The 24567-nt window shown below is 43.6% G+C and overlaps 5 protein-coding genes across 18 annotated transcripts; 2 read left to right on the forward strand and 3 right to left on the reverse strand.

The window, feature by feature from the left end:
* Positions 1 to 5662: 5662 nt before the first annotated feature.
* LOC108030237 (uncharacterized) lies at positions 5663 to 12671 on the forward strand. 14 transcript variants are annotated; one of them, XR_007763994.1, is made up of 5 exons: positions 6415 to 6595; positions 6649 to 6748; positions 7465 to 7543; positions 7681 to 7866; positions 7930 to 8078. XR_007763994.1 is itself a non-coding variant. In XM_050887612.1 (4 exons), the coding sequence occupies exons 1-4, from the start codon at positions 6533 to 6535 to the stop codon at positions 12102 to 12104; spliced, it is 315 nt and encodes a 104-aa protein (XP_050743569.1). In that variant the 5' UTR covers positions 6418 to 6532; the 3' UTR covers positions 12105 to 12237. The 14 variants fall into 14 exon arrangements, 13 of the variants coding, with proteins under 13 accessions (XP_050743565.1, XP_050743560.1, XP_050743569.1 ...); XM_050887612.1 differs by lacking the exons at positions 7681 to 7866; positions 7930 to 8078 and adding an exon at positions 12032 to 12237 and having other exon boundaries at positions 6418 to 6595; XM_050887608.1 differs by lacking the exons at positions 6415 to 6595; positions 6649 to 6748; positions 7465 to 7543; positions 7681 to 7866; positions 7930 to 8078 and adding exons at positions 5663 to 5760; positions 5829 to 5925; positions 12032 to 12671.
* A 126-nt stretch (positions 12672 to 12797) lies between these two features.
* On the reverse strand, positions 12798 to 16171 carry LOC108030236 (solute carrier family 35 member F5). Its single transcript, XM_017103028.3, has 7 exons — positions 15936 to 16171; positions 15108 to 15411; positions 14912 to 15052; positions 14804 to 14857; positions 14139 to 14739; positions 13667 to 14078; positions 12798 to 13608 (listed from the first exon to the last, which is right to left on the reverse strand). Exons 2-7 carry the CDS (start codon positions 15195 to 15197, stop codon positions 13560 to 13562), a joined length of 1347 nt encoding a protein of 448 aa, XP_016958517.2. The 5' UTR covers positions 15198 to 15411; positions 15936 to 16171; the 3' UTR covers positions 12798 to 13559.
* Positions 16172 to 16837: 666 nt separating this feature from the next.
* Positions 16838 to 20355, reverse strand: LOC108030394 (flotillin-1). Its single transcript, XM_017103278.3, has 7 exons — positions 20076 to 20355; positions 19710 to 19785; positions 18965 to 19319; positions 17963 to 18433; positions 17705 to 17848; positions 17399 to 17563; positions 16838 to 17179 (listed from the first exon to the last, which is right to left on the reverse strand). Exons 1-7 carry the CDS (start codon positions 20125 to 20127, stop codon positions 17162 to 17164), a joined length of 1281 nt encoding a protein of 426 aa, XP_016958767.1. The 5' UTR covers positions 20128 to 20355; the 3' UTR covers positions 16838 to 17161.
* LOC108030245 (uncharacterized) lies at positions 20332 to 24481 on the forward strand. Its single transcript, XM_017103051.3, has 3 exons — positions 20332 to 20466; positions 23146 to 24228; positions 24287 to 24481. Exons 1-3 carry the CDS (start codon positions 20464 to 20466, stop codon positions 24401 to 24403), a joined length of 1203 nt encoding a protein of 400 aa, XP_016958540.2. The 5' UTR covers positions 20332 to 20463; the 3' UTR covers positions 24404 to 24481.
* Positions 20562 to 22443, reverse strand: LOC108030246 (cyclin-dependent kinase 5 homolog). The gene is made up of 4 exons (XM_017103052.3): positions 22156 to 22443; positions 21907 to 22094; positions 21450 to 21814; positions 20562 to 21387 (listed from the first exon to the last, which is right to left on the reverse strand). The coding sequence occupies exons 1-4, from the start codon at positions 22321 to 22323 to the stop codon at positions 21224 to 21226; spliced, it is 885 nt and encodes a 294-aa protein (XP_016958541.1). The 5' UTR covers positions 22324 to 22443; the 3' UTR covers positions 20562 to 21223.
* Positions 24482 to 24567: the final 86 nt, after the last annotated feature.

Below are 24567 nucleotides of genomic sequence, written 5' to 3' on the forward strand. Positions count from 1 at the left end.
CAACGAACTTCAGACCGCAGAAACAAAACCTGTGCGGCAACTCAGCCCATCTCGACTCATCTCATCTGATCTGCCGAACGAAATGCTAAAAGCTGCTCACCGTCACACTCGGCCAACACACACTGTATGTCTGCATTTGTTTGGCTAATATGAATTAATTTACAATGCTGAAAAACGCCTACCAGCGCGGGGGGTTTCGGCCGGGAGGGGTTTCACCAACGCCTCCGACTGTTGAACTTTTGCGTTTCTGTGCCGCACTTGTAAATGTATCTGCATCTGCATCTGAATCTCCGCCGCATCTCAGTCGGCATCTGTATCTCCTCAAGCATTTCGATTGCTCGGCGTTCAATGTCTGGACACTGACCGCTTGCATATAGCCGCAGATATCTGGCGTGGCTATCTGTCTATATATATATGCACTATATATAAACGATTTGGCAATATGCATGCAAAGAAGCGTAACGCAAAGAAAGTGCAGCAGCAGCTCGTTGTTATGATTGCCGCCGCTCGAATAAAAACACAAAAAACGAAAAAACAAGTGTTTGAAGCCTGCGATTTTCAGCCAGGTGATATAACAAGTTCACATAATTTGCTGGCTTTTCTTTTCGGTTTCTTCTCTCCAACCATTCCACATTACATTTTTGCACCGGCAGTGCATACGGCCGAACAAACAAACTCGGCAAACTTGCAAACAGCTTCACGATCCGAGGGATAATTGCAGGGTGGCGGCTAATCAAAATCATTCCCAGGCGGGTGCCTCAATTATAAGGCATAATTAATTAGTGTTTTGCCGGATTAGTCAGCGTAAAGGGAAAAACAAGCTGCACACGGAAAAATGTGCATTTCAAAGGCACGACCAATATTGGTTTTATATGATGATTGATTTTGAGATTTATAAAAGGGTTAATTGTCTGACCTCAGGGTTTGATAATATATTTTTAAATAGATATTATTGGTCCATCAAAAATTATATGTCCAAGGGTAATATCTATTGTTTGATTCATACATGCATTTTAGTCTTTTTCTAAGATAACTTAATTTTGGGTTGATTGATTGATGTTTATTCTATATTTATTACCATCAATTTTTATTTTTAGAGTCCTATGATTTAGTAAAGTAATTTTAACTCTATGTAATAACTACAGTTCTGGGATTTACTTACTGTAATGCTTGTTATTTCACATGTAGCTACATCTTTTCTTGGGCTTAACTTGTAAAACAAGCTTAAATGAATTGTTAAGCCCTACTTATTACATTTTATGAAAGTTTGGTTTTCTGTTGACTTAAAGGCTTGCCGAAAAAACACTGCACCTGTAACTGCAATGTCGCTGACTCCCAACAACGATTGTCCCCTAATAACACGGGTAAAAATTCATTACACGAACTAACTGGCTAACTGGCCAACTGCTGGCCATTATGCAAAGTCCAAGTCCAATCCGAGCCATTCCATGCCAAAGCCATTCCAAAGCGGCACGTTTCGAGGAAGTTGATTGTCACAAGCCTCTCATAATCATAACTGTGCTTGCTGTGCCCCATCAGCACTGCAGCAACAATGGCTGGCGAGGCAGTAACATCGTAGAAACAACAGCCACGACGGTCAGGTTCAATGGGGGAAATTATAGGCATTGCCGCCGCAAAAACTGGAAAAAATAATATTAAACTTACCATTTTGGGCCTAGGTTGATTACCCCTCAAATTTTGGCCACTAGTGTAATGAAATAGGCGCATCTAAATAATATTTTTAAAGCTCTTTGACACCTTTACTTTACTTACCCTTTCTTTCTTTAGATTTTATGGCAGCTCTTGAAGTTTTGGAACTGCGTAAAGCAAAATGTTTTTTCAGTGCAGCGGCTTTACTGCTGCAACACAGAATTGGCTAGTTGAAAAGTTTGCAGCGGACTCTGCCACCAAAAGTATAAGCAAAGAAAGACAATAAAATGATGGTGAAACATATTTTGCATGTGTCCAAAGTCCACTCTTTTCTTTATTAACTAATTAGCCCCAATGCTTAATGCTCCACATATTTTCCAGCTGAGATGCGAGTGCGTAAGCTGGAGTTATGTCACCGGGCTGGTTTTCCCCTTGCCAATCCCAATCTCTCAATGCGATGGGGTTTCTCAAGAAGTGCGATGTTGTATCTTGGTGGACAAAAGCGAAAGTGAGTCCGGCCCAGAAAACGCGGATTCATTTGCGTTCTAATAGACACGTCACTCAAGAAGTTCAAGGTCGCGCTCCAAGAGTGGCGAATCGAAATTAATTACATCGAGCGCGCCCCGTAGTCATCTGGGCGTTGCTTGAGCACTCCATTAATGACTTGGGGCCGGGATCTGTTTTATATTAGCAGTTCGTTTGATTCTCACGCGAATTGATTGAGTAATTTTGGCTGAGACATTTCGAGGGGCTCTTAGGTTTTCTAAAATAGAATGACGAGCTTACATAGTATTTAAGGCAGATTTTGGAAAATTACAATTTATTATACAATTAGTTAAAGGATGAAATATCACTATACTTCTAATGAACTAATTAGATGGCTTGGTATAGAATTTCCAATAATTGTTAATATATTATTATATTAATTTTGGCAATACCATAAATTAGGTCATAACCGTACACAACTTTTTAATACATTAAACAGAAATTGTGCCCAACGTTTTAATACATTAAACAGAAATTGAAAAACCGATCTTGAAGTTTAGGTTGTAATATTTTTAAAATTTTTTTAAGAGCAGCTAAACTTTGACTTCGTTATGATCTTTGAAATCTACTTTTCCTGGGACTCTTGGAAGTTAATTGACGCACATTAGCTCCGCGCTTAAAGGTTTTTAATAGATGATTAAAGACCCAGCCACTGACATCACCCACCAGCATCCACCGGCAATCACACACCCACAATTAGCGGGCAGTCGGCTCCAAAATCCGTTGGGATTAATTCGCCGCACATTCACAGCGTCATAAAAGTTATAGCCATCGTTTACGCCGAGTCAACAATGGCCCAGTATTAGACCATAAAGCCAAGCTCGAAAGCCGGAACTTGTGCGCCAGATGATTTGTAAGTTTTTCGGCTGGATTGTTTGCTGATTGTTTTCCGCGGCTTTCGAGATAAGATCGGTTCAGATCGGTGGCAGTTACGTGTTAATGCCCAGTCGGTGCATTTTCCGTTTTTCGGGGCGGAAGTGACTGTGAACTTGACATTGGGGGGCGTGCCCCGCAGCCAAAGAAATGCAAATTTTGTTCCGTTCTCACAGCTCACAAAGAGATAAGATATTAGAGCGGAAGGCAGTGGAAGTCGCCATCGGATTAGACTCAATGTTCGCACATTATGGTCAACAACAAACAGTGGATCCAAACTTTAAAAAAAACAAAAATATTTGGTTATTATTAAAGTAGTTAGGGCACAGAAAGCGGAAAGTACTCATAAGAATATTATTATTTATATAATTTTAATTGGATTTGGTGGATAAGAAACTTCAAAACCGCTATTGAACTTGACCTAGAGTATGCAGTTTTTGGGGACTTCATAAACATAAAGTTGGTATTATTTTAGCAGTAAATAATAATTTAATTTAAGTTCGTAGAATCCACATATCCTAATATGTATAGATATCTAAATTAAAAAACCCTTAATACGAAGTCCGAAATGAACACATTTCGGCTTTCGAGTGTCCGAGCTGATGCGTAATTCAATTGAAATCAATTGCAACGGGTCCGCCAACAAATGACCAATCCACGCCAACCTCAAACATCAAGTGGCAACAAAGAAAATGGAAATGGCCAAGATAAAAAACCCAACAGCCGAGCCAAATCCGCTTTTGTCCAATTGTTGCGCACTTGAAGCATGAAGCGTGCCCATGGAGCAGGCATACCCATACCCATACCCATGCCCATTCCCATGGAGCACCTGACTTCGTAGCCGATGGACTGGACGGATGAGCTCCTCCGACACGGACCGACCAATTGGGCATGGCTGGCTGCATTAGCAGACCCGCGGATCGCCACAAAAGAAATGCTGACTCGGAGTTCGGACTTGGACTTGGGAGGCTGGGCGCTGGGCCGCTGGACCCTTGGATGGGGGCCAACACTCTGCTCTGATTCGGGCTGATTCGGGGCTAGCGCGCTCATTAATTTCAGTTCAAGGCATCGAAACACTTTTTCGTATGTAGGTACTTTTACGTAAACTCGCTCGTTCCGTTGGCGATTTGTAACAATAAAATACTTGGAGTGTGGACGCGAGAAAGAAATAAAACAGGCGCACAAAGGTAAATTCGCAATTTTGTTACAATTTTCATTGTGTTGGGTGCAGTTTGGAAGTTTGGAGTCCGAGGGCAAGATCTACCCGCCGCGGACACTCCCAGGCCAACTATTAATTATCACAATTCAGCAAAGTCTGTTTGTTTTCAGGTCCGACCGCCCCATAATTACCCGAGCAGTTCGCTTTAATTGCCTCAGATTTATAAAATGGGTCAGTCCAAGTTGGGTTTTTTCGTTTTCGGGTCTTGTTGCTGCTGTGAACTTGAAAATTGAAATGGTTGTGCGATGACCATTCGAGTACAATGCAAGGGTATACAAATATCATGACTGTGTTATTTGGCTGGGAGGGTTCGGCATTTCAACTGAGGTGGGAGAGTTCCGATTTTGTACGCCAAGTGGGAGGGTTCTGAACAACGAGCCTATTTCACCAGCCTTGTTATCTAGTTTCCAGCTGGTTAGTAATACTATTTCTAATACTATTTCTATAATAATACTATTTCTCAAGGTCGCGCTGTTAGCTTGAGAAATTTGAAATAGAAAGAGTTCCCGATTAATGGGGGTATTCACTCCATGGCCAAAGAAAGCCATTCATCGTAATCTGGCCTCCTATTCTTAGAAAAGTAATAATTACTTACCCTTCCATGAGGCCTTTGAATTTCACCAGGGGCTGTTGCTTTAACAATGCTCAATTACTAAAAAACAAGTGTCTTACGTTGTTTTATAATTAGTCATATTTACCTTTAATATTTTACGTCATTAAAAAAGAATTCCTTAGTATATTAAAGTTTCAAATCTTTAAATTAACTATTATTGATAAGTTAAATACTATCATTTTAGGTAAAAATAAAATCAGAAATGGATGGAATACTTTTAAAAATACTTCAAAAATCTTTTATATACTAAGTTTGTTTTTTTAAGGTAATTCAAGCAGCTTATAAGGGCATTTCAGGGTCAGGATTCGAAACTTTTTCTAGCTTATTTTGACCGATAGGGACTAATCAGCAGGTAGCGCAAACCGATTAGAGCGTCTAGGAGGCGATCATTTATAGCCTCCTTTGATTACCCCACTCATCTGGGACCTGGAGAATGTACTTTCAGTTGGCTTCTTGCACTCAGCTTACTTGGGACGAGCTTGCCAAAGATGACGGCAGCCCTTCTTATCACCATGATTTTCCTGGGCCTGGGGGCCAGCGTTCTAATCAAGGTGGGCGAAGAGGCTCCAAATAGCAATGATCACTTAAGATTTTTAAATAATAATACGCTTACAGGTAGCCTGGTCGTCGGCTAGGAGGTACTTCCAGAGAGGTAAGTGTGTTTTGATGGCGTTACGAAAAGCGGTAATACGGTGATAAGATACGGATAATGGGCTATCGGTTCGGGACTCCGAAATCGGCAGGTTCGATAGCTAGTCAGTTGTAATAAAGCTTTCGTTCCAAGCGGGTTGCCGGAGTTATGGGTGCAGAGTTCAGTTCCTTTTCCGTGGTGCTTTTAGTCATCATCTTAATTATTGTCGTGAGTAGCCGTCGCCGAGTCTCTATTGGAAGAAAGCACTAAAGGGTTTCCCTATTTTCCCCCAACAGTTCATATCGAATGCCTATAGCAAGGCCAAGAGAGCAGGCGAAATCCGAGATAGAGAAGTCAGGGCCAGATCGGAGAGGACCATCGACAGACGCAATGGTGAGCGGGATCCGTAGAGTAAACAAATAGGCTCAGAGATACCGCTAATAACTATCTCGTAACTGGGCGCACATGCTCGGTTTATTGGACCGCGGCTATAATTAGCTCTGATTTGCTTATCTGGCAACTCAGCCGAATTGCCCAAGCCGTCAGGCTGATGCAACGTTATAGCCGACTTTATCTTTGTTTATCGAAAGAGCTTTATCACAACAGTTTCACCGGCGTTGATTTTCGTATTCCCGAGGGCTTCCGCGCATTTGTAATTTCACATCTCGCAGACACAGTTCAAATGGATCTCGTGGAGGGCTTTTACTTCATATCCTTTATTCTGATATTCCTTTTTTTGATAAGGGTGAGTGTGGCAGGGTTATCCTTACTCTGATCCGTTGATAACTGAGTGTTTTGAAAGGCCTATATCTGCCCCAACAACAAGTGGAAGTGCGTGTGCTGCCTGCAATATAGGCCGGAATTGGGTGAGTTTATTTATCCCAAGTAACTCCGCTTCCATTAGTCAAATCGTTAAAATTCGAATGTGAAAAGTGGAATATTTCGATCAGAATACAAGGCTAGACATAGAAAAAATAAAATCCCCGGGAAATAGGGCCCAATGTATGTGGAATTCTGGTTCTTTGGCTTCGTAGTGCTGATTGTGGTGTCACTTGCCGCGCGGGTAGGTTAACCAGTAGCTTGATTTGACACTTTAAGCCATCACACCCCCTCAAGGAGTGCTACCTGTTTGTCAAGTTGAAGATCGACGAGTGGAACATGCGGGTTCACGCCCGCCTCCTGCGCCACGAGATGATGTTGCGCCTGGCCATGGAGGGTAAGATCCAAATCCAAGTTTTTGCCACTTCATTGTGCAAAAAAGCTACAAAAGCTTGTACGATAAGATAATGCATGTTGTTCGATGGGGTTCTCGGCGCTATAAAAATAAGGAAACTTTTCCAAGATATGAACGAGCAACTCGCATTCTACGTCTTTCTTCGCAAATTACCACCAGTCCAAGTTAATCCATCGCCTACTCGACTCCGCTCACTGCTCTCGAGACATGGAAGTGATCGACATATTCTACATAACTCTGGTGTTTTTCCTGGTCTTTGTTGTGAGTTTACCCTTCTAAAATCAGGAATATATTCTTGATTGCGCGGAGAATCTGCTCAAAAGTCGGAAGAGCTCATCGGTTCTTAGTCCACTAGTTCAGAGAAAAATTAGTCTTCTTAAAGTGCCTGCAATACCTTAATTATTTTGTATTGGTATATTCCTGATTTTAAAAGGTATTTTCGCTTGTTAGACACGTCTTTTTGTTCCGATAGTTGTGCTACAATATGAGGAAACATGTGGGATGCGATTCCCCAGGTGCGTAAGTCCTATGGTCCGATTGTGTAGGTAGATACCTTCACCATTTTCCCGAGATCGCTTAACCTTAAGAAGGTTAATGACTGCCTCTATTAGCACTTCCTGTAGTAGTACCTTATCAAGAGTTATATTCCTGATTTTGAAAGGCACTTCTCATGTTAATCACTATCTTTGCCCCCACAGCTGTGCTACAAGAGCCGGAGAAACATCGATTCCGGGGATTTCGATGCCGAGAGTGTTTCGGTGGGGGTCGAGTCCCCAGGTGCGTAAGTCTATCTGCGCGATTGCCTCTACCGATTGCGTAGGGTGTGAAATTGCGTGTGTGTGCCTAGTTTTCATCGCAAATTTGTTCTACCATTGATAAGGCTTGTGTTCGATTCGGTTTTGTTTGGTGATTAGGCTGTTAGCAATGACAGGCGCTGCTTTGCCATTTTACCAAGGTTTCTTGTGCGCGGCGAACGGTGGAAATTTGTGTTGTCTCTTCGGAACATCCGGTATTAAGTACTCGCTTAGATAATGCCCTATTACGCTTTTATGATGGTTGGCTGGTTCCTCATAATCTCAATTGTGTCAATTTTGATTCGAGTAAGTTGTAATGCGATTTCGCACGAGTCCTGAAACTCCAGCTGATCTCAACGATCCCCTCAGGCTTGTTGCCTCTGCGCCAGGCAGAAAACTCCTAGTCAAACTACCTCAAGTGGTCGCGGTCCAGGTAGAGGTCCTGGTCCTGGTCCTGGTGAAAATCCAGCCAACCGGCAGCCAGGAAGGGTGCTCCAGAGCTTCCGAATCGATCCGGCAGGAGTCAGCTTGAACACAGGTGAGCGGCCGTGAGTCACAAGCGTTTCCCGATAAGGTCGGTTATCTGTGGTGCTTCCCTTATCGATGGGTTCGGTTTGGTGGTTGCTTGGTTGGTTGGGAAGACTCGGAACGTTCGACAGTAAAGTTAATTTATTCAGATGTGCGGTCGCAGTTCGTGATGATCGAATATTCCCTGAGATGGGTGATCAGTTCCGCTGGTGCGAGTTCGGTGTCCTGCTGCTCCTCTTCCTGCTGATTCTTTACTTTTCTGTCAGTGTGAGTTGTTGGCCCATCTATAGCCACCCAAATGGGAGTGAAACCGCCAGATAATTGCAGAGATGTGTGGCCGAGAAGCGCCGCAGGAGATCGCCGGTTAGCCCGCCCCTGAGCAGATTCGTTTCCTCGTGCCCCTCGTCGCCGGGAATGAGTAGTCGACTCAGCTGGACGGCAGGTGAGGAGCTCCGGTGATTTGTAGAGCTCGCATTTTCGTTAGCGGTGAAAACGTTCTTCATTCCTTCGAAAATAGTCTTTTGTCTGGCTCAATATTAATTGCTTTAAATGAGTAAAAAATATTAATTTTTTTCACGCTTGGTTTCCAGTATATAGTTTGAACCTGGGGACATACAAAAACGCGCTGTAAAGCTCAAAGCAAGATGTACAGCTCTTTTATATTATTTTTCCTACTTAAATTTAATAAAACATTTTGGAGAAGGTATGCGCAATATTAGTATTTTTATAAAAACAAGCTTTATGAAATTAATACGATTTATTATTCTAATTAATTCAATTAAACAAGGATTAGAAGGCACTTAAAAAAAAAGAAATTTCTCGGAATTAATAAGAAGATACTTAAAACTTGATTTCCTTAGATATACAAGATACATATAATGAGTTTTGATTTAAAAGTAAATATTTGCTATGATGTATTCGTGAACGTATCTAATCTAATCTAATATAGAACTTGATATTTGATAGTCAAACTAGTCATGACACTGAGAAAAACGAAACTATACAGCTGAAAATACAATGTTAGTTTAAGTCTGAACCATTTAGAAATCAGTTGATTACTAAGGAAATATATTGTGGGGTCCTCTTTAAATGTCACCTGGCTTATTATGGAATATTTTCACCTGTTAATTAGTTTTTAGACCTTTGCAAGTCACGTGCCCGGCTGACACTATCCGAAGCGCAATTATGCGCATATCTGTTGGGTACAGATACATTTACTGCTTGCACACAGAGTGCAAAAGAGAGAGGGCGGCGTATCTTATCGGACTTCGTCCGCCGAGCGCTTATCACATGGCCCTTGACACACCTGTTCGCCGCCGCCCCGATCCTCTCTCCCTGGCTTTTCCAGTCGCCGATAAGTCTTGGCCAAAAGCCAGCGACGCGTTATGATATGACAGTTGGCCTAAGGCCTTTTCATGGAGCGAATACCTTCGTCGGTGCCGTGCTCTCGTCTCCCGTCTTCCATATCCACGTGGATACAGCGCATTGTCATATTCCGAAGCCAAAATGTCAAACGTACCGCCCTACCTGGTGTTCTTCTTCCTGGCCTTCATCTCCTGCGCCGTCACCTTCTGCTGCCTGAGATTCTGCATTTGGGTGTGCTTCGAGGCCAGGGGTTCCAGGAGTCGCCGGCGAAGATACAGTAGGTTTTCCCCAGCCCGATACCAGCCCATTCTGACTTATTTTTGGCGGCTATCACGGGCTATACATATAGAAAGGTGGCCAATCAGACGGCTGCCTTGACTCCGATTAGATTAGTGGTGACTTCGCTCCGGAGAGGTCTCAGTTTAAACTCGCCGTTCAAGAGATTCGATTGTGCGTTTGGCTTTCCGGCGGAAATCGGCAGAATGGATTTCTTTGTCTTTTATGTGGGGCTGTTCTTCGTCTTATTCCTGATCATGCCCATGGTCTACTTCCTCCTGCAGGTATCTGTCTGGTATTCTTAAGGACCCCTCCCTCGCTTAGCCTTTTCCTTCGTTGCCTAACATCCTTTCTAAACATATTTCGGTATGTTACCAACAGCATTGATCCTAAAAAACAAGGTTCTTATACCTATTTCAATATAAAGTCTAAGTGCTATGATATATACTATGTATCATAATCATTACATTCTGAAGTTGCTTAAGCGAGGGATACAAGTCGCACCCCCTGTTCCCCCACTGATTTCCTTTGAACTTCCTTTGAAAGTGTACTCTTTGGATTATTCTGAACAAGTGCTGTGGGACCAGTCCCCGGGGATTTCAGGATCCGGTAAGGGAACGACGCCGACGACAACGTCAACAACGCCAGCGGCGCTTGGTCGCCATCGGTATGTATTGATGAATTGGATTGATATATTGACCGGCTGGTACACATACGAATATGTATTGGCGCACTGATATGCTGTGGCCAAGTGTGTGTGGGCGGGTTTGATGATCAAGTGCTCCTATAAATCCATAAAGCCTGGAGTGGACTGTTTGTTTAGCGGCCTCTCGCGATAAGGGTTCTGTCGACCGCCTTGCAGATATTGCAAATCAGTTTTTAGGGGGTCAGTCTGCTGGAGAGCTCGTTGCACAATGGATGCCAGTACCCTGGTTAATTTCTTCGTACTCCTGCTGATCGGCTTCGTGGCCTATGCGGCCCTACAGGTGAAGCCCAGATCCTAACGATCCCACCATCGTGCCCCATAACCCTTTTATTTGTTCTTCCAAGTTCGCTGTTATTTGGATCGTGAAATTCTGCTGCTCCCGACGTCGAAACTCCCGCTTTGAGATGTGTAAGTTGCCCTGGCTTTTGTTTTGTTTCGCCAACAACCGAGTCGTATATACATCTCCCTATATCTGATATATGGAGCAACGTTTATGGCGTATGGCCAGGCAAACATGGCGGACAATCTAATCTCGGGCGGCTAATCAATTGCGTGCCAAACGGCAAACTATGGCCAATACTAGGGCCCAGAAAGCGCAGTTGGTGGCTGTAGTTTGGCTTTGATTACTGCCCCGCGTCGTTCTGAGTTCCCCTTCAACAATGCACGGATCGGAGCCCACGTTTGAGTGGGACAGCAGCTTCGGCCTGCACGTGGCCATCTACATGGCACTGGTCTTCGTCTTCTTCTGCCTGATCCCCCTGGCCTGCTACTACATCCGCGTGGAGAGCCAAACTCTGGCCAAGCTCTGCCATCCGCGATGTCGACGCCAGCAGAGGCCGAGGCCGGGGCAGAGCCAGAGGATCCATCAGCGATACGACATCGGAATTGGTAACGTGTGCCAACTGAAGGTGGGCAGGAAGCCTATCTAATCGGTTAGGTTGGGGGCGATTATTTTGGTCAGTCTTCGAGAGTCGCAGAATGGGGCTGACAGCTAACCTGAGCGTGGCACTGGGCTTTGTGTTTGCCATATTCGCCGTGGCCCAGCTGATATACGTAATTATCCCCATCCCCACTAGCTGAAAGCAGAGCTGAGCTGATCCGATCTCGGCTGGCGGACCTTCAGCGGAAACAATAGCCCCAATAATTGATTTATCTGTTCGTTTCGTATCTCGGTAGCTGGCAAAGCGCATGCACGACTCCATGGCTCGAAATCGTCGTCAAATACTAGCTGGTACTTGTACAGTGTGGATATGGGACACATTGAGCGAAATATCACAGAAAGTGATCATACAAAGCGTCTTATCAGCGCGAAGTTTCGAGTGTCTTAACTTTATTTTTAGCCCCACAACATTTGACTTTCAAACAACTGTCATAAAGTGATAAATAGATGATTGCTTCATTTCAAATGTGCATATCAGAACAGTAAACAAGTATTATCTTGTAGATTCACATTAAAAAGTCTTTTCTTGAAATGACCCCTAATACTAACAACTTGATATCAACATTGCATTTATCGAATAATAATACTCTGTTGATGTTACTTTAAAATTCATTAAAGATTTCAATACTCACTCATTACTCTTGGATTTCTTGCAGACCGCCAGGGCAATGTGTTCAGTGTGCCGGAGGAGCCTTCTGCCAACCGCTACGGCGACATATTCTTCATTGAGCCCGGCAGCGTGGAGGCCAACCGCATCCGCGATCAGCTGGAGAAGGATGAGAAGGATCTGCCCAGCTATGACGAGGTGATGCGCATGTGCAACCTGACCACGCCCACAGCTGCGGCAGCGGGGACGCCCCTTCCGCTGTCCCCGCTGGGCGAACCCGTTGCCGGGCCCATTGGGATTGCGGCACTGCCGGCTCCTCCGTACTCGGAGACAGATCCACATGCACCCACCGCAGCAGCCACTGTCATCGCAATGGAACCTATGGAGCCATCCACCTCCCGAGCCGCACAGATCCCACCCAGCTCCGGTTCCGGCCCACCTGCTCCTTCGCCGTCCACGACAACGGTGTGATCCACCGGAGGCATGGAGAGATGGAACTGAAGCATTTGCCGTGCCACTCTGGGCCACACAGATGTCGGTTTGTGTGCCTCCAGAACAGTTAATGAACTTGTGTGATCTTATTGAGTACATACCTAGTTAAGTGCTAGAGATTAAGTGTCACCTATTGTAAATACAAAATTTTTAGGATGTAGGATGAAAATTAAAGTGAGTGATTTAATAGAAAATAACTTTCATTTTACTTAAATAATTAAAAAATTAATGGGTAAATAAAAAGAAACTTAATAATAACTAATCCAAACATTACAAACACATCAGTCAGTATCAGTATTTGTTAAAAAAGTCAAACTTCCAAATATAATACCCTTATTTGGGATACTTTAAATAATATATTCTTTATTTCACGTTATAGAAGTTTGACAGTATTTGTTCTTGATACTCAAAGGCAACTTCTATTAGAAAACAAACTAAAAATAAAAATTCTACTCATGGTTCTAATTCCAGTGATGATTTAGTAGTAGTCACCATTATTTTAAAAAGCTAATTCAATTTATAACAATTGAGCTTGAGCTTATCTGAGCTGATTAGTTTATGATTCAATTATAGCTTGTTCAGCGTCAGCATTAATTAACAGTCTAAAAACCTGCTAACTCCAGAATTTTCTATGCTTACGGTAGACAAGTTTTCTTTATTGTTATTAGTTATCAATATGTGTATATGTTTTCTTATATTCATCTTGTATTGAGAAGTCAACAATTATACAGCTAAGCGCAGTGTGAATACCGAGAAAATACAATAAATTATAGGTGGACTTCAGCAAAACGTTGTAGACTATCACATAGATAAACGGTATTCGCGGGAGCTAAAGCTATTTACAGAGAATGCACTTGTAAGATTACAATAAATAGTTGTATGCAAGACGCAACGTAATAATATCCAACGGAAAATGCACAAATGAGAAACACAAATCAGGGCAGATAGGGAATTGTGCAGGACTTGTCCCAATAGATTACAGAACGATTCGAAACGAACTCGTGAACAGCCAAGTTTTAGATTGCATTGCAATGAGCAACATTCAAAGTTTATAGAAGCGCCAAAGCCTCCGACCATCGGTGCGTTTAATCGCTGTTACTTATCAGCGACTCCTGCTGCTCGTCGTCGTTGACCCTGCATAAGTAATTACTACGTTCAAAAGCAGTTCATTTTGGCAGAACACAAGACTCACCTAACAATGCTTGGCTTATGGCAGCGGCAGACCTTTCTGTATACAATCCTAAACAGCTTCATGAGCGGATCAGAATCGTCGTTTCGCATCAGCAGCGATACGAAAACCAGGGCCACGAATATGGGTACCGAGCCCATGTAGAACATCGGCGAATATGGCTTGTTCTTGAGCAGGACATCGAACATGATGGCCAGCGGAATCTGCAGCGACATGGCCAGCGTGCCAATCAGGGAGGAGGTCAGGAAGCAGCCCCACAGCCAAAGGGCCTCTGCCAGAACAGTGCCCACCAATCCGTTGAGGAACAAAAGGGCAAACTGCCCTTGACTGGGCAGCTCAAAGGTTTCAATTTTGGTGAAGTGCAGAATGAAGAAAATCGGCCACAATAGGAGCAGATTCCACAGCCCCACAAAACCTGCAAAAGAGCCAAAGATAAGCAACGATAATAAACTCGAAATTCAAAGATTTTGCTCACCGAAAAACAAAGGTATATCGACCTTTTCCTCCGTATCGCTTTTTCGCTTTACGAAAACCAGATAGGCGGCATAGAAGAAAGCACTGAACAGGGCCAACAGGACGCCTCGCGTCATCTTTGTGTCGTGCAGGTCGTTCATGGTGATGGCCACCACGCCGCCAATGTTCATGGCCACCGCAATCACCTTGGTGATGGTCAGCTTGTCACCCGAAGCCGAGGGAAACACGGCCGCCAGGCAGATAATAAAGAACGACGACGTTGAGCTGACCAGCGTTATCATGGCCGTCTCGTCCATTTCCAGGGCCAACTGAAAGAAGTAATTAGCGACGAACCAGAGTAGGCAAAAGAGCAGGGCGGTCTTGGCAGTCTTGTGGTGGGTCTTTTGCCGCCTAATTCTCAAACTGGCGGCATAGGAGAGCCTGGCCATCAAAGCGTCGGTGGCTTCGTGGGCGGACATCTCCCGGACCTCGGCCATCTTGCTAAAACGCACACTCCTCACGCTGGAGTCATCGCTTTCAGTGCCGGACAGGGAGTTTGAGGTGGCATTATTGGCTGGGGCTCCCAAGTGGGGCGATCTAATGGGCACATAGGTAGGATCTCCCTGGAAGTAAATGTTTTAAGGTTTTACAAGTTTTGTGGGCGCATTTTTATCAGGTTCTGCTTACCAAAACTGCCTGATTGGAGTAATAATTCTCGTCGTCTGCATTCTGCTCCATCATCTGTAGAAAATAAAGATATTTATTGGGGTACATAGTGTTTTTTTAACTTCTTACAGCATAGTTTCCATTCTGCCGCTCGCAGGACTCTTTCCAGGGAGCCAGGATGCCAATGACCAGCAGGTAAATGCTGAACATGGATGTTTTGAAGTATGTGCAGAAGAAGGGCTTGTCGAAGTTGGCCTCATTGTACAGAAACTGGAAAGCACATTTGGAATGAGATTATGTATAATTTTGAAAAGCAGATGCTCACCTTTGTTAGCTCGCTGGAGGAGACCCAAACCACGTCGACCAGTATCAGTATAGATATGCCTAACAGGAGTTTTTGTGTGCGACCCAGCATGATTTTCCGCTTGTTTTCCGAAGGTTTTCCAAAACGAATCCGGCTGCGGGGTGAATGTCTTTCCCCTTCGGTTATCTTTGGGTAAATAACTATTTACGCTTGTGCCTCCAGCGTTTCTGTTTCATTTTTGCGAAGCTTGTTGGTCTGCCTTTCGGAAGTGATAAAAGGTTCGTGGCCACTCGATTTAATTCTGGTTTCCAGGCAGATAAACCCTCTGAAAATGGATAAATGAAATAGTACAGTGGGTGGCTTGAGTTGCATTTATTGATTTTGATTGGGCGAGTGGGTGCGGCATTATCCAAGGCGCAAATTGCCACTTCACACGTTCGATTCGATTCGTTTTTGTCAGGTGTCAGCGAGGTAGGGTACCAACTTGATTAACGAAGTCATCACCCAATTAGCGTCTGGTTCTCCAAATACCCGCATCCACAGGCGGATTAGTGCTAGCAGATGTGATCAATGATCATTGATCAGCTGAGTATAAACAAATTAGCAAGATTCGGGGGGACTGACTGATAAGATAGCGTTGCTTTGAAACCCATTTGTTTGGCTGATAAATATAAATCATTTGGGGGCGGAGCGGGCGGCAGGCTGTTGATAACAGCCCAAAAACAAAATCAATAAACGCCAGCAGCGATATGGCAACTGGGAAAAGCAACAAGTCCACTGACCACTTATTTAATTGCGATACAGCATTACAGCCAATGGTTTCGCTTGGTTAATTTATGCAGGGTTTACCATTTCTTTCCGCTTTTAAAGGCTGAACTTTTTTCCTCGTCCAAGTGCCGCAGTCGGTTGCGTTGGTTTCACCGTTGGGGAGGTCCCCTTCTTTGTTTCCTTTCTCAATGGGATGATGATATCTATGAGCCTATGGTTATCTTTTGACTCCGCTCGCTTGGCTTTGGGAATCTTGTGCGTTATAATACTGATATTCTATTCTGATTAAAATTTTTGATCCAGCTGGACGTAGTGTTACCAGAGGGTGAATTGGTTTTCGCCACAAATGGCCCTTGCCAAACAAAGTTCCTACTAAAAAATCCAAGTAACCAGTTAAATTCAAACTGACGTTTGAAATTTAACATGATTGATTCAGTAAAATTACTAATCACTGCAAAGAAAAGTATTGCGATTGTCATTCTACTTATTGCAGGCATTTCACGGAAAAGTAACATTAATATTGAGGAAAAAACACTATTTTGCCTTAAGAGACTAAAATCGGTGTTTGAAAAACACCACATCTGGCAACGCTGGCTGTAAGTTTCTATCGGAAAGGGTGACTATCGGAAAAGTGCCGCCAAAAACCGTTAAATTCAAAAACTCTTTATAAATTTTTTAAATTAATTGGAATACTTTTAGTAGTTATGTTCTCAATCTTATCTTATCTTTTTAGCAGCTGCTCGTTAGGTCTCAAATCTAAAAAATTCGAAATCCGAATTGCATATGACCCTAACTAACTTTGACAAGTAATCGTTTTCTTTATTTGAATGTTTAAGCTTTGTATCTTGTAGAGGAAACCCAAATAATTTAAATAATGTTCATTGCATTCTACAAATACTCTATTTTTACTTGTCTTGCTGGAATATTTTAAATCTGCAGCGTTCACCAGCTCCGAAACTACACTAAGTAAAACAAGAACTCCATTTTATTTTATTCAAGGAAGAATATTTATTCCACGCTCTGTGCAATACACTTATATAAATACATATATTGAATACAAAATATCTCTGCTCCTCTCTCTGAGTGCGTGTGTAAAACATGTTGCAAAATTTGTAGGGTTAGCACGAGGATTCAATAATATATTAATTATGCAGTTAAATACATAAACAAAGTTTAAATGCGTTCGATTTCAGTTTTTGAAGTATTCGATCGTTCAAGATTGCGTTACTGGTTTTTTTGTTCTTTTTTTTTTTTGTTTGAAGAGTACATAATTGTGTGTGTTTGATTTGGTTTTCGTTTGGATACTTTTAGCCAGCATGCACAGACTGAAATGAAGAGAAAGGAAACGTAAAGTGAATCGAAATCAGGGAATCAATATCGCAAAACAAGGCTCAAATCAAACAAAGGAAGCAAACTAAATCCGCGTCCTCTTTAGTCTACCGAGTCTTTTGATTGCCATTTGTTTTGGTTTCGTTTGGGTCTTCTTTCTTCGCCTCGACGAGCTGCGAGCCTCGAAGTTAGATAAATTCAGAATTGGAACGTACCCGAGCAATGTCCACGCCGGTTATGTTCTTGACCAGTTCTGGCACTTTGTTGACGATGGACAGCACCTCGCCGGTCAGCTTGGCGGCACCGATGTCGCCGTTTCCACTGGATACCATCGTGATCTTCTTGGCCTGCGACAGAGGAGCAGCCACCTCGGCGGCCACCTGCAGAAAGATTTAGCATTAATATTTCTTTAGTACATATAATAATATGAATCTTAAATCTCAAAGTTTCATAAATAGGAAAATGTTTCGATAGAAACTCCTAATGCCCTCAAGAACCCGAAGCCCTAATTTCCAACGCACCTTCGGCAGTGTGTCCAGGAGCATTTCCACCATAGCAGCTTCGCGGTACTCGCGATAGGCCTCTGCCTTCTGGGCCATCTGCTCAGCCTCCGCCTTGGCCTTGGCGGCAATGGCAAAGGCCTCGGCCTCGCCGCGGATCCTGATCTGTAACAGAAGAAGGAGTAGCTACAGTTTAGACCAGGGTTTTTATCCTCATATAGGACTTTTCCATATCATCACTATCGATGGGAAAAGTACCATATTTAAATGGTATCTAACCGATTCAGCCTCTGCCTCGGCTTCCATGACTACGCGCTGCTTGTTGGCCTCGGCCAGCTTCTCCATGCGGAACTTCTCCGCCTCAGCTGGACGGCGAACGGTGGCCTCCAGCTCCCGCTCACGACGCAGGATCTCCTGCTCCTGCACGGCGATCTCTTGGGTGCGCTCGATCACCTTGACCTGCATCTGCTCCTCCTTGATGCGCTGCTTGGTCTTCGCCGCCTGCAGCTCGTAGGCCATCTCGGCCTCTGCCTTCTTGGTCTGTACCTCCACATCGTAGGCCGCCTTCTTCAGCTCAAAGTCGCGCTGAGCCTTGGCAATGTCGGTGTCATTGAGGAACCTGGCAGCCATGCGCTGCTCCTCAGCAATGGCCTCTTTAATGTGGGCCTCAGCCCGGGCCTCCGCTTCGCCGATCCGGGCATCTCGCTTCACCTCCGCCGTTCGAGCCATGCCCAATGATCTGAGATAGCCCTGAAAAGTGAAATTGAGAGTGGGAGTCAGTATCCCGTGTATCCGAAAAAAGAGCAGGAGAATGGGGCAACGTTTCCAACGTTTCTACACGCAGGCGGTTGAGCGGACATACGCACCTTTGAGTCGCCCTACATTGGATCCATGTGGACATGCAAGAAATATATATATACATATATATACAAGAGGTTATTAGGGAGCATGGGACTCGAAGCCAGGACACAGTGATGGGAAATTCGATTTTTGAATAACAAAAAAATGCAAAAATATGCTTTTAAATACGGCGGAAGATGTGAAAATATTAAATTGAAACCTCTAAATTATTAAAGATCGTTAAAGAATACAGTTTCCTATGTCAAATAGATATAGTGAAAATACTTTGAATCAATTTTTAAATATCATGAACTCCTTAAAATGAGAGCCACATAAAAAATACAACGAAAATACGTAATCCAAAATAATTCCCATTACTGCTGATGAGTGGGTTAGCTGTGCGGGGATTATAGCCATTATTAATCGGCTTGAAGTACGCACCTCCTCGTCGCGCAGATCCTTGATGGTGTAGGAGACCACGGTTATGCCCATGTTGGCCAGATCGCTGGAGGCCACCTCGAACACCTGCTTGCTGAACTTCTTGCGGTCCTTGTAGATCTCCTCCACGGTCATCGATCCCATGATGGCCCGCTGATGTCCCTCCAGGGTGACCAACGCAATGTGGTTGATCTCCGCCTCCGATTTGCCCAAGAACTGCTCGCAGGCGGTGAGCAGCATGTCCTCGTTCTGACCCTGGACCTTCACCTGGGCGATGCCCGTCACGGAGATGGGAACTCCTTGGCTGGTGTACACGCAGGGACTCTCCACCTGGAGGGTCATGGTGTTCAAAGAAATTCTGTGGGAATAAAGAAGAATTAATATTTCCGAAATCCAGAAATCCTCAATCCTATTACCAGGGACTCAATCCAAACCAAATATTTAATGGTATTCTAGTATTTTTCAATAATAATTTTAAGCCAATGGAAACTAGTTAAAATAATGTGTAAATGTTTTGCAAATAACATATTGGATGTAAAACTTTTACAAATAGTTTCAATTTATTTTAATTGTGATATAATAACACAAGCCCTGTGGGTTCAATATTCTGGTTAACATTAAGCCTTTGATTTTGAAAAAAGTATTAAAGTTCAAAAATGTATTTCAAAACAACAAATTCGAACCGTACGTCCGGTTTGGAGCTCTACGTGAGTCCCTGGCATCCCCGAAAACCTCGTTTAATACCCACCGCTGAACCTGCTGGATTGTGGGCCACACGAAGGCCCGACCTCCCGGCACCAAAAGCGGCTTCATGTAGCAACATCCTGCGGAGAAATCGAACAAAAACCACTTTGTTTACAAAACATTAAAGATTTCGGACTGCAGCATCGCACGCCGTTTGAATGCGCGCGCACGGCCTCGGAGTGCTGCTTCTTCTGCTGTTCTCTTCTCTTCTTCTTGCATGCGGTACACAAAAATCGATAGTGACGTCACCAGGGGTGGGGTGCGTGTGTGTGCGTCTGTGTGGGTGCTCGCTTTATTTATATTCACTGAATTTTTCAATTAATTCGCCAATTGGTTGCGTTTTCGAGCATGTAAATCTATGGTGTTTTACCGGAGACAACCAACGCCTCGTTGGGGCCACAAGTGACGAATCCCCAGGTCATTTTCGGAGCACTGTTCGATGTTTTCCTGGAGCGACGCCTGATAAGAACAGTCCTGTGCAATTGTTTAGTTCGCGGTGCTCTGCTTTACTCGGGTCGGTTTAATCGCTATAGGAACAGCGATCCACAGGTCTTGTTGTCGGTCTAAATATATAGAAGTACGCCCGACTCAGAACGCGACCGGTTGGGTGAACAATTCGCAGCGCAATAAAAAAACTAAGGCATCTCTCTCAGTCCAGTGAAATACTGATTCTCGTTCTCGAATCGCATGTGCGCAGGTCTACTTTAACCCCTATCGTGTGGCGGCGGTCCGAACAGACCTCTCCGAGGACTAGCATCATGGTAGGTTACAATTGTTTTATAAGGTATTATCCTAGAAGTGTATTTTAAACGTCAAATTCTGATCATGTGCCTCTCAAAATTAAAATCAAAAGCAGTTTTTAAAATATTTGCTGCCGACCTTTTTTTGGTGCCCTCTTGCACGAACTCCTCTTTATTGGTCTGCAAATCTAGGATACATCTGAGTTCTGGGTCGAAGTTCCTTAATGCTAAAAACTTCCGATTTATGTTTCATTTAATAAAAAGGATTTCTTTGGAATTCAAAAGCTTGCCTAACCAGATAAGCTCTATAGCATAAAGTGCTTAAAATATATTTTTGAAACCAGAAATCTCAGTTAAGAATTCAAAACAAAAGAGTGGGAGCTAAGTTAATTATACCCGATGACACATGTTTTTGGTGCACACTCATACGAACAGTAGATATCGGTCAGGGAAAAGTTATTTAGATATTAATAAATAAATTAACAGATTATGAAAAGGACTTAGTACAAGATCTTTATGAAATCAATAAGTGCTAAAACGTTAACGATTAATTTGGCAGCTAAATGTCACATATGGATTGTCACTAATCAAATTTGCTGATTTTGATTAACTAAGCGATTCAAATAGAACGAAGAGTAATGAAGGACAGCTTATCTTAGTCTGTAATCGACATCTACTGCACTGGGGACACTGCACACATTCATAGTTTTCGGCTTAGGTCTAATCAAAGTACGTGGAAACAGTCGCAATCGAGTGGAAACCCCTATTCCCATCCGTTTCAGTGGCCCGAAGAGCTGCTGTCCGTGAAGTAGGGGTGCTGCATGGCGGCCTCCGCGCTGATACGCTGATTGGGCCGGCAGACGAGCAGTTTTTGCAGCAGGTCGCGCCCCTTGGAGTTCAGCCTAGGCACCAGTTGGCTCCACGAGGTGATGGCCGGAAAGGCTGTCGGATAAAAGAGGTTTCAATGTCAGAGCCAAAACAGAAGGTAACTTCGCAATCCATACATGGAAGCGCCACGTAGTCGGAGAGGTGCGATACCCCCGGCCAGGAGTCCTCGTTGGGGGTGCCCAGCACTCGGAAGATCTTCATCAGCTGGTCCAGCACGTCGGAGCCGGGAAACAGCGGTCGTCCAGCGTCCGCCAGCTCGGCCAAAATGCATCCAGCCGACCACATATCTATGCTGGTTGTGTATAGCTTGGCACCAAACAGAACATCTGGGGGTCGGTACCACAGGGTCACCACTTCTGCGGAGTAGCACTTCACGGGAATGCCGAAGGCCCGCGCCAGGCCGAAGTCAGCCAGCTTCAGTTCGCCATTCTTGTTAATCAGCAGGTTCTGCGGCTTCAGATCGCGATGCAGGACGTTGTGGCTAGAATATTAATATTTTGGTTGGATTAGTTGAAGGAGATGGGTCTATCTTGTCGACATCGGATTATTAGAATCATGTGACCAAGACAATACCTGTGGCAGAAGGCCAATCCGCGGAGCAGTTGCAGCATGAAGCTCCTGCAGACGGCCATGTCGATCTCCCCGTTGAGGCTATCGAAGTACTTCTTGAGGTCCTGGTCACAATGCTCGAAAACCAGGGTGAGTTTCTTGTCCGAGTGAAGGACGTCTATCAGCCGCACGATGTTCTTGTGCTTCAGCTCCTGCGGGTTGAGAGGTGTGGCTAGACTCAGTCGATATGGGTCGGTCTGGCTCCGGACTCACCTTCAGCAGGCAGATCTCCCGGAGGGCGGAGCTGGGCACGCCCTCGTCGTCCTCGTCCAGTCGCACCCGCTTCAGGGCCACTATCTCCATGGTGTCGCGGTTGCGACCCTTGAACACCGTGCCGTAAGTGCCCTCCCCGATCTTCTCCATCTTGTCGTACTTCTGCATCCTGACTCTTGGGCTTTTCCTCTATTTTGGTTACCAAAGGAGAACTCCCAGGATTATTATTTTTGCAGTTTGTTTTGCTGCCAGCAGTGTGACCGCGGAATTATCGATTAATTATACCGTCCGGCTCTAAAATATGTACTTTTTGAATACTATACTTTTTCCTTAAATATACCAAAATTATTTTTTGATTCTAAAAAATTGAATTTGTTGCATTCTGTAAACGATTTTGTTTCAGTTCACTGTTAACTAATTAGTAAAATTTATTAAAGATGAAATCATTCATAATTTCTATTTCTACTATATTGAAAAATATCTTTGTATACCCAGCATTTTATTAATATAACTGTTTATTTATTTGCTAGCGACTCGTGTGCCAAACTCTCAGCTGTTTCAAAAATACCAAAATTTTTCAGTTTCAGTAATGTTAAGAAAAGGAGTTTTTTTCGAATTTTATTTTTTAAATTTATAAAAACAGCTTAAAGTTATTAATTGTTACAAAGACGGAAAATGTTATAAAAGAAATGTATACAAAAAAGTCTACCGAAAAGTCTAATGAAAAACACGAATTCCGAAAGATCAAATCCACCCATTAATTCTGATCGTTGTGAATCAAAAGCTAATGTGGCTACGAATGGGATATCTGAAAACTTCGGGACAAACACAACATGGTTAAAACTTTATAAAAATCTTTCCCTGCATAAGGTAGTTTTTAGTAAGATAGTGTAATGTTAGTGAAGTATTTTAAGTCAGTGTTTTTAAAAAAAATAGTCGAGTACCTACACTTAAATGTAAAATAATCTTATTTAATCTATACATTTACAGAACGCCAAGTCTGACTTATTAAGCCTGCCGGATGATGCCCTTATTGTGATTCTGGGTTATCTGGAATTGCCAATGCAGCTAGGGTTGACACAAGTGCATCCTCGGTTCTTGGATGTAATGCCCCTTGTCTGGCGTTCTTGCAATAAATCTGCTAATCTCCCCCTGATCGAGTTACATCTGAGCGACAAAAATCTTCGTTTCTTCCTGGGAAGCACTCAACGGTCCCTCAATGCGCTACGCTTGAAGATGGAAAAGCAATCGAACTTCGATATTCTCACTGACTATGTGTTTCCAAATCTGAAGGATTTTCGCTTCTCTACGCATTCTTTTTCGTTAACGGACTCGGACTTACCGAAATTGCTTAGGAGTTTTCCCAATTTGACGACATTCAGTCCCCACGGAAAGTTCACTGGCAAGCACTTCGTGGATTTCCGGTTCCTGGATAACCTTACGCTGTCCTACTGCAGCAAGATGGAGGTCGACCATTTGGTGCACATCCTGAAAGCCAGAAGCTTGAGAAGCCTGAAGCTGGCCCTGTTCGACATAGATCTCCCCCAGAGCACAGACTTGCCCTGGGAAGGGATCAAAAACCTGGAGCTTCTGCAGGGCTACAGCTGGGAGTTGGAGCGATGGTTTCTATCAAAGCTGGAACACCTGAAGCACTTGAAGCAGATTATTCTATGCGACCACGATGACGATGGTTTCCTAGAAAAAGTCATAATGTCTGCAAACCGGAGCAGCATCAAAATGCTGGAGATAAACGCCGGTATGCCCCTATTCTATGTCATCAAAAGGCTAAGAGTCCCGTGTAAGATCATGAAAGTAGCAGGTTATCATCTTTACTTCTATGACGGAAGCTTTGAAAATATAACTGAATTATATTTAAGAAATTGCCACTTTCCTAAGAGGAATATCTTTGAGATTATGATGCAACAGTTGAAGACGTGTGAGATCTTTGGGCTGCAACACTGCCAGTTTAGTTTCAAGGAGTTCTCATTTGTGGCTCTGGAGATCGGATCGGGTCGTCGCACAAAGCTCAATGTGCATCTGGGTGAAAATATTTACCAAAGTGATAACTTTATGGTAAGTGTTGGGAGTATCAATTGTTTTTACACCCGAATGCTAATATTCTGATAAATAGGATCACGATATGGAGGTGAACTGGAGTGTGGAAGGCGAACACAAGTTTTTCCAACTGCATATGGAGCACCCGAAAATCAACTCCTATTCCCATGCAGTTTCAATTTATTTTGACTGAGATTGCAAAAAAATACTATATTCTACTGTATTCAAAATCTCGAGTGATATTACTCAGTAAAGAAATATGTTTGGTAAATATTTTGATGAATCAATCTAAACTGGTCTGCATTCTTGATTAGGCAACCTGGAATCGAAGCAGTTCCGCTTGTAATGGGTGTGAAA

The sequence above is a fragment of the Drosophila biarmipes genome, chromosome 2R (assembly GCF_025231255.1).
Source record: "Drosophila biarmipes strain raj3 chromosome 2R, RU_DBia_V1.1, whole genome shotgun sequence".
NCBI lineage: Eukaryota > Metazoa > Arthropoda > Insecta > Diptera > Drosophilidae > Drosophila > Drosophila biarmipes.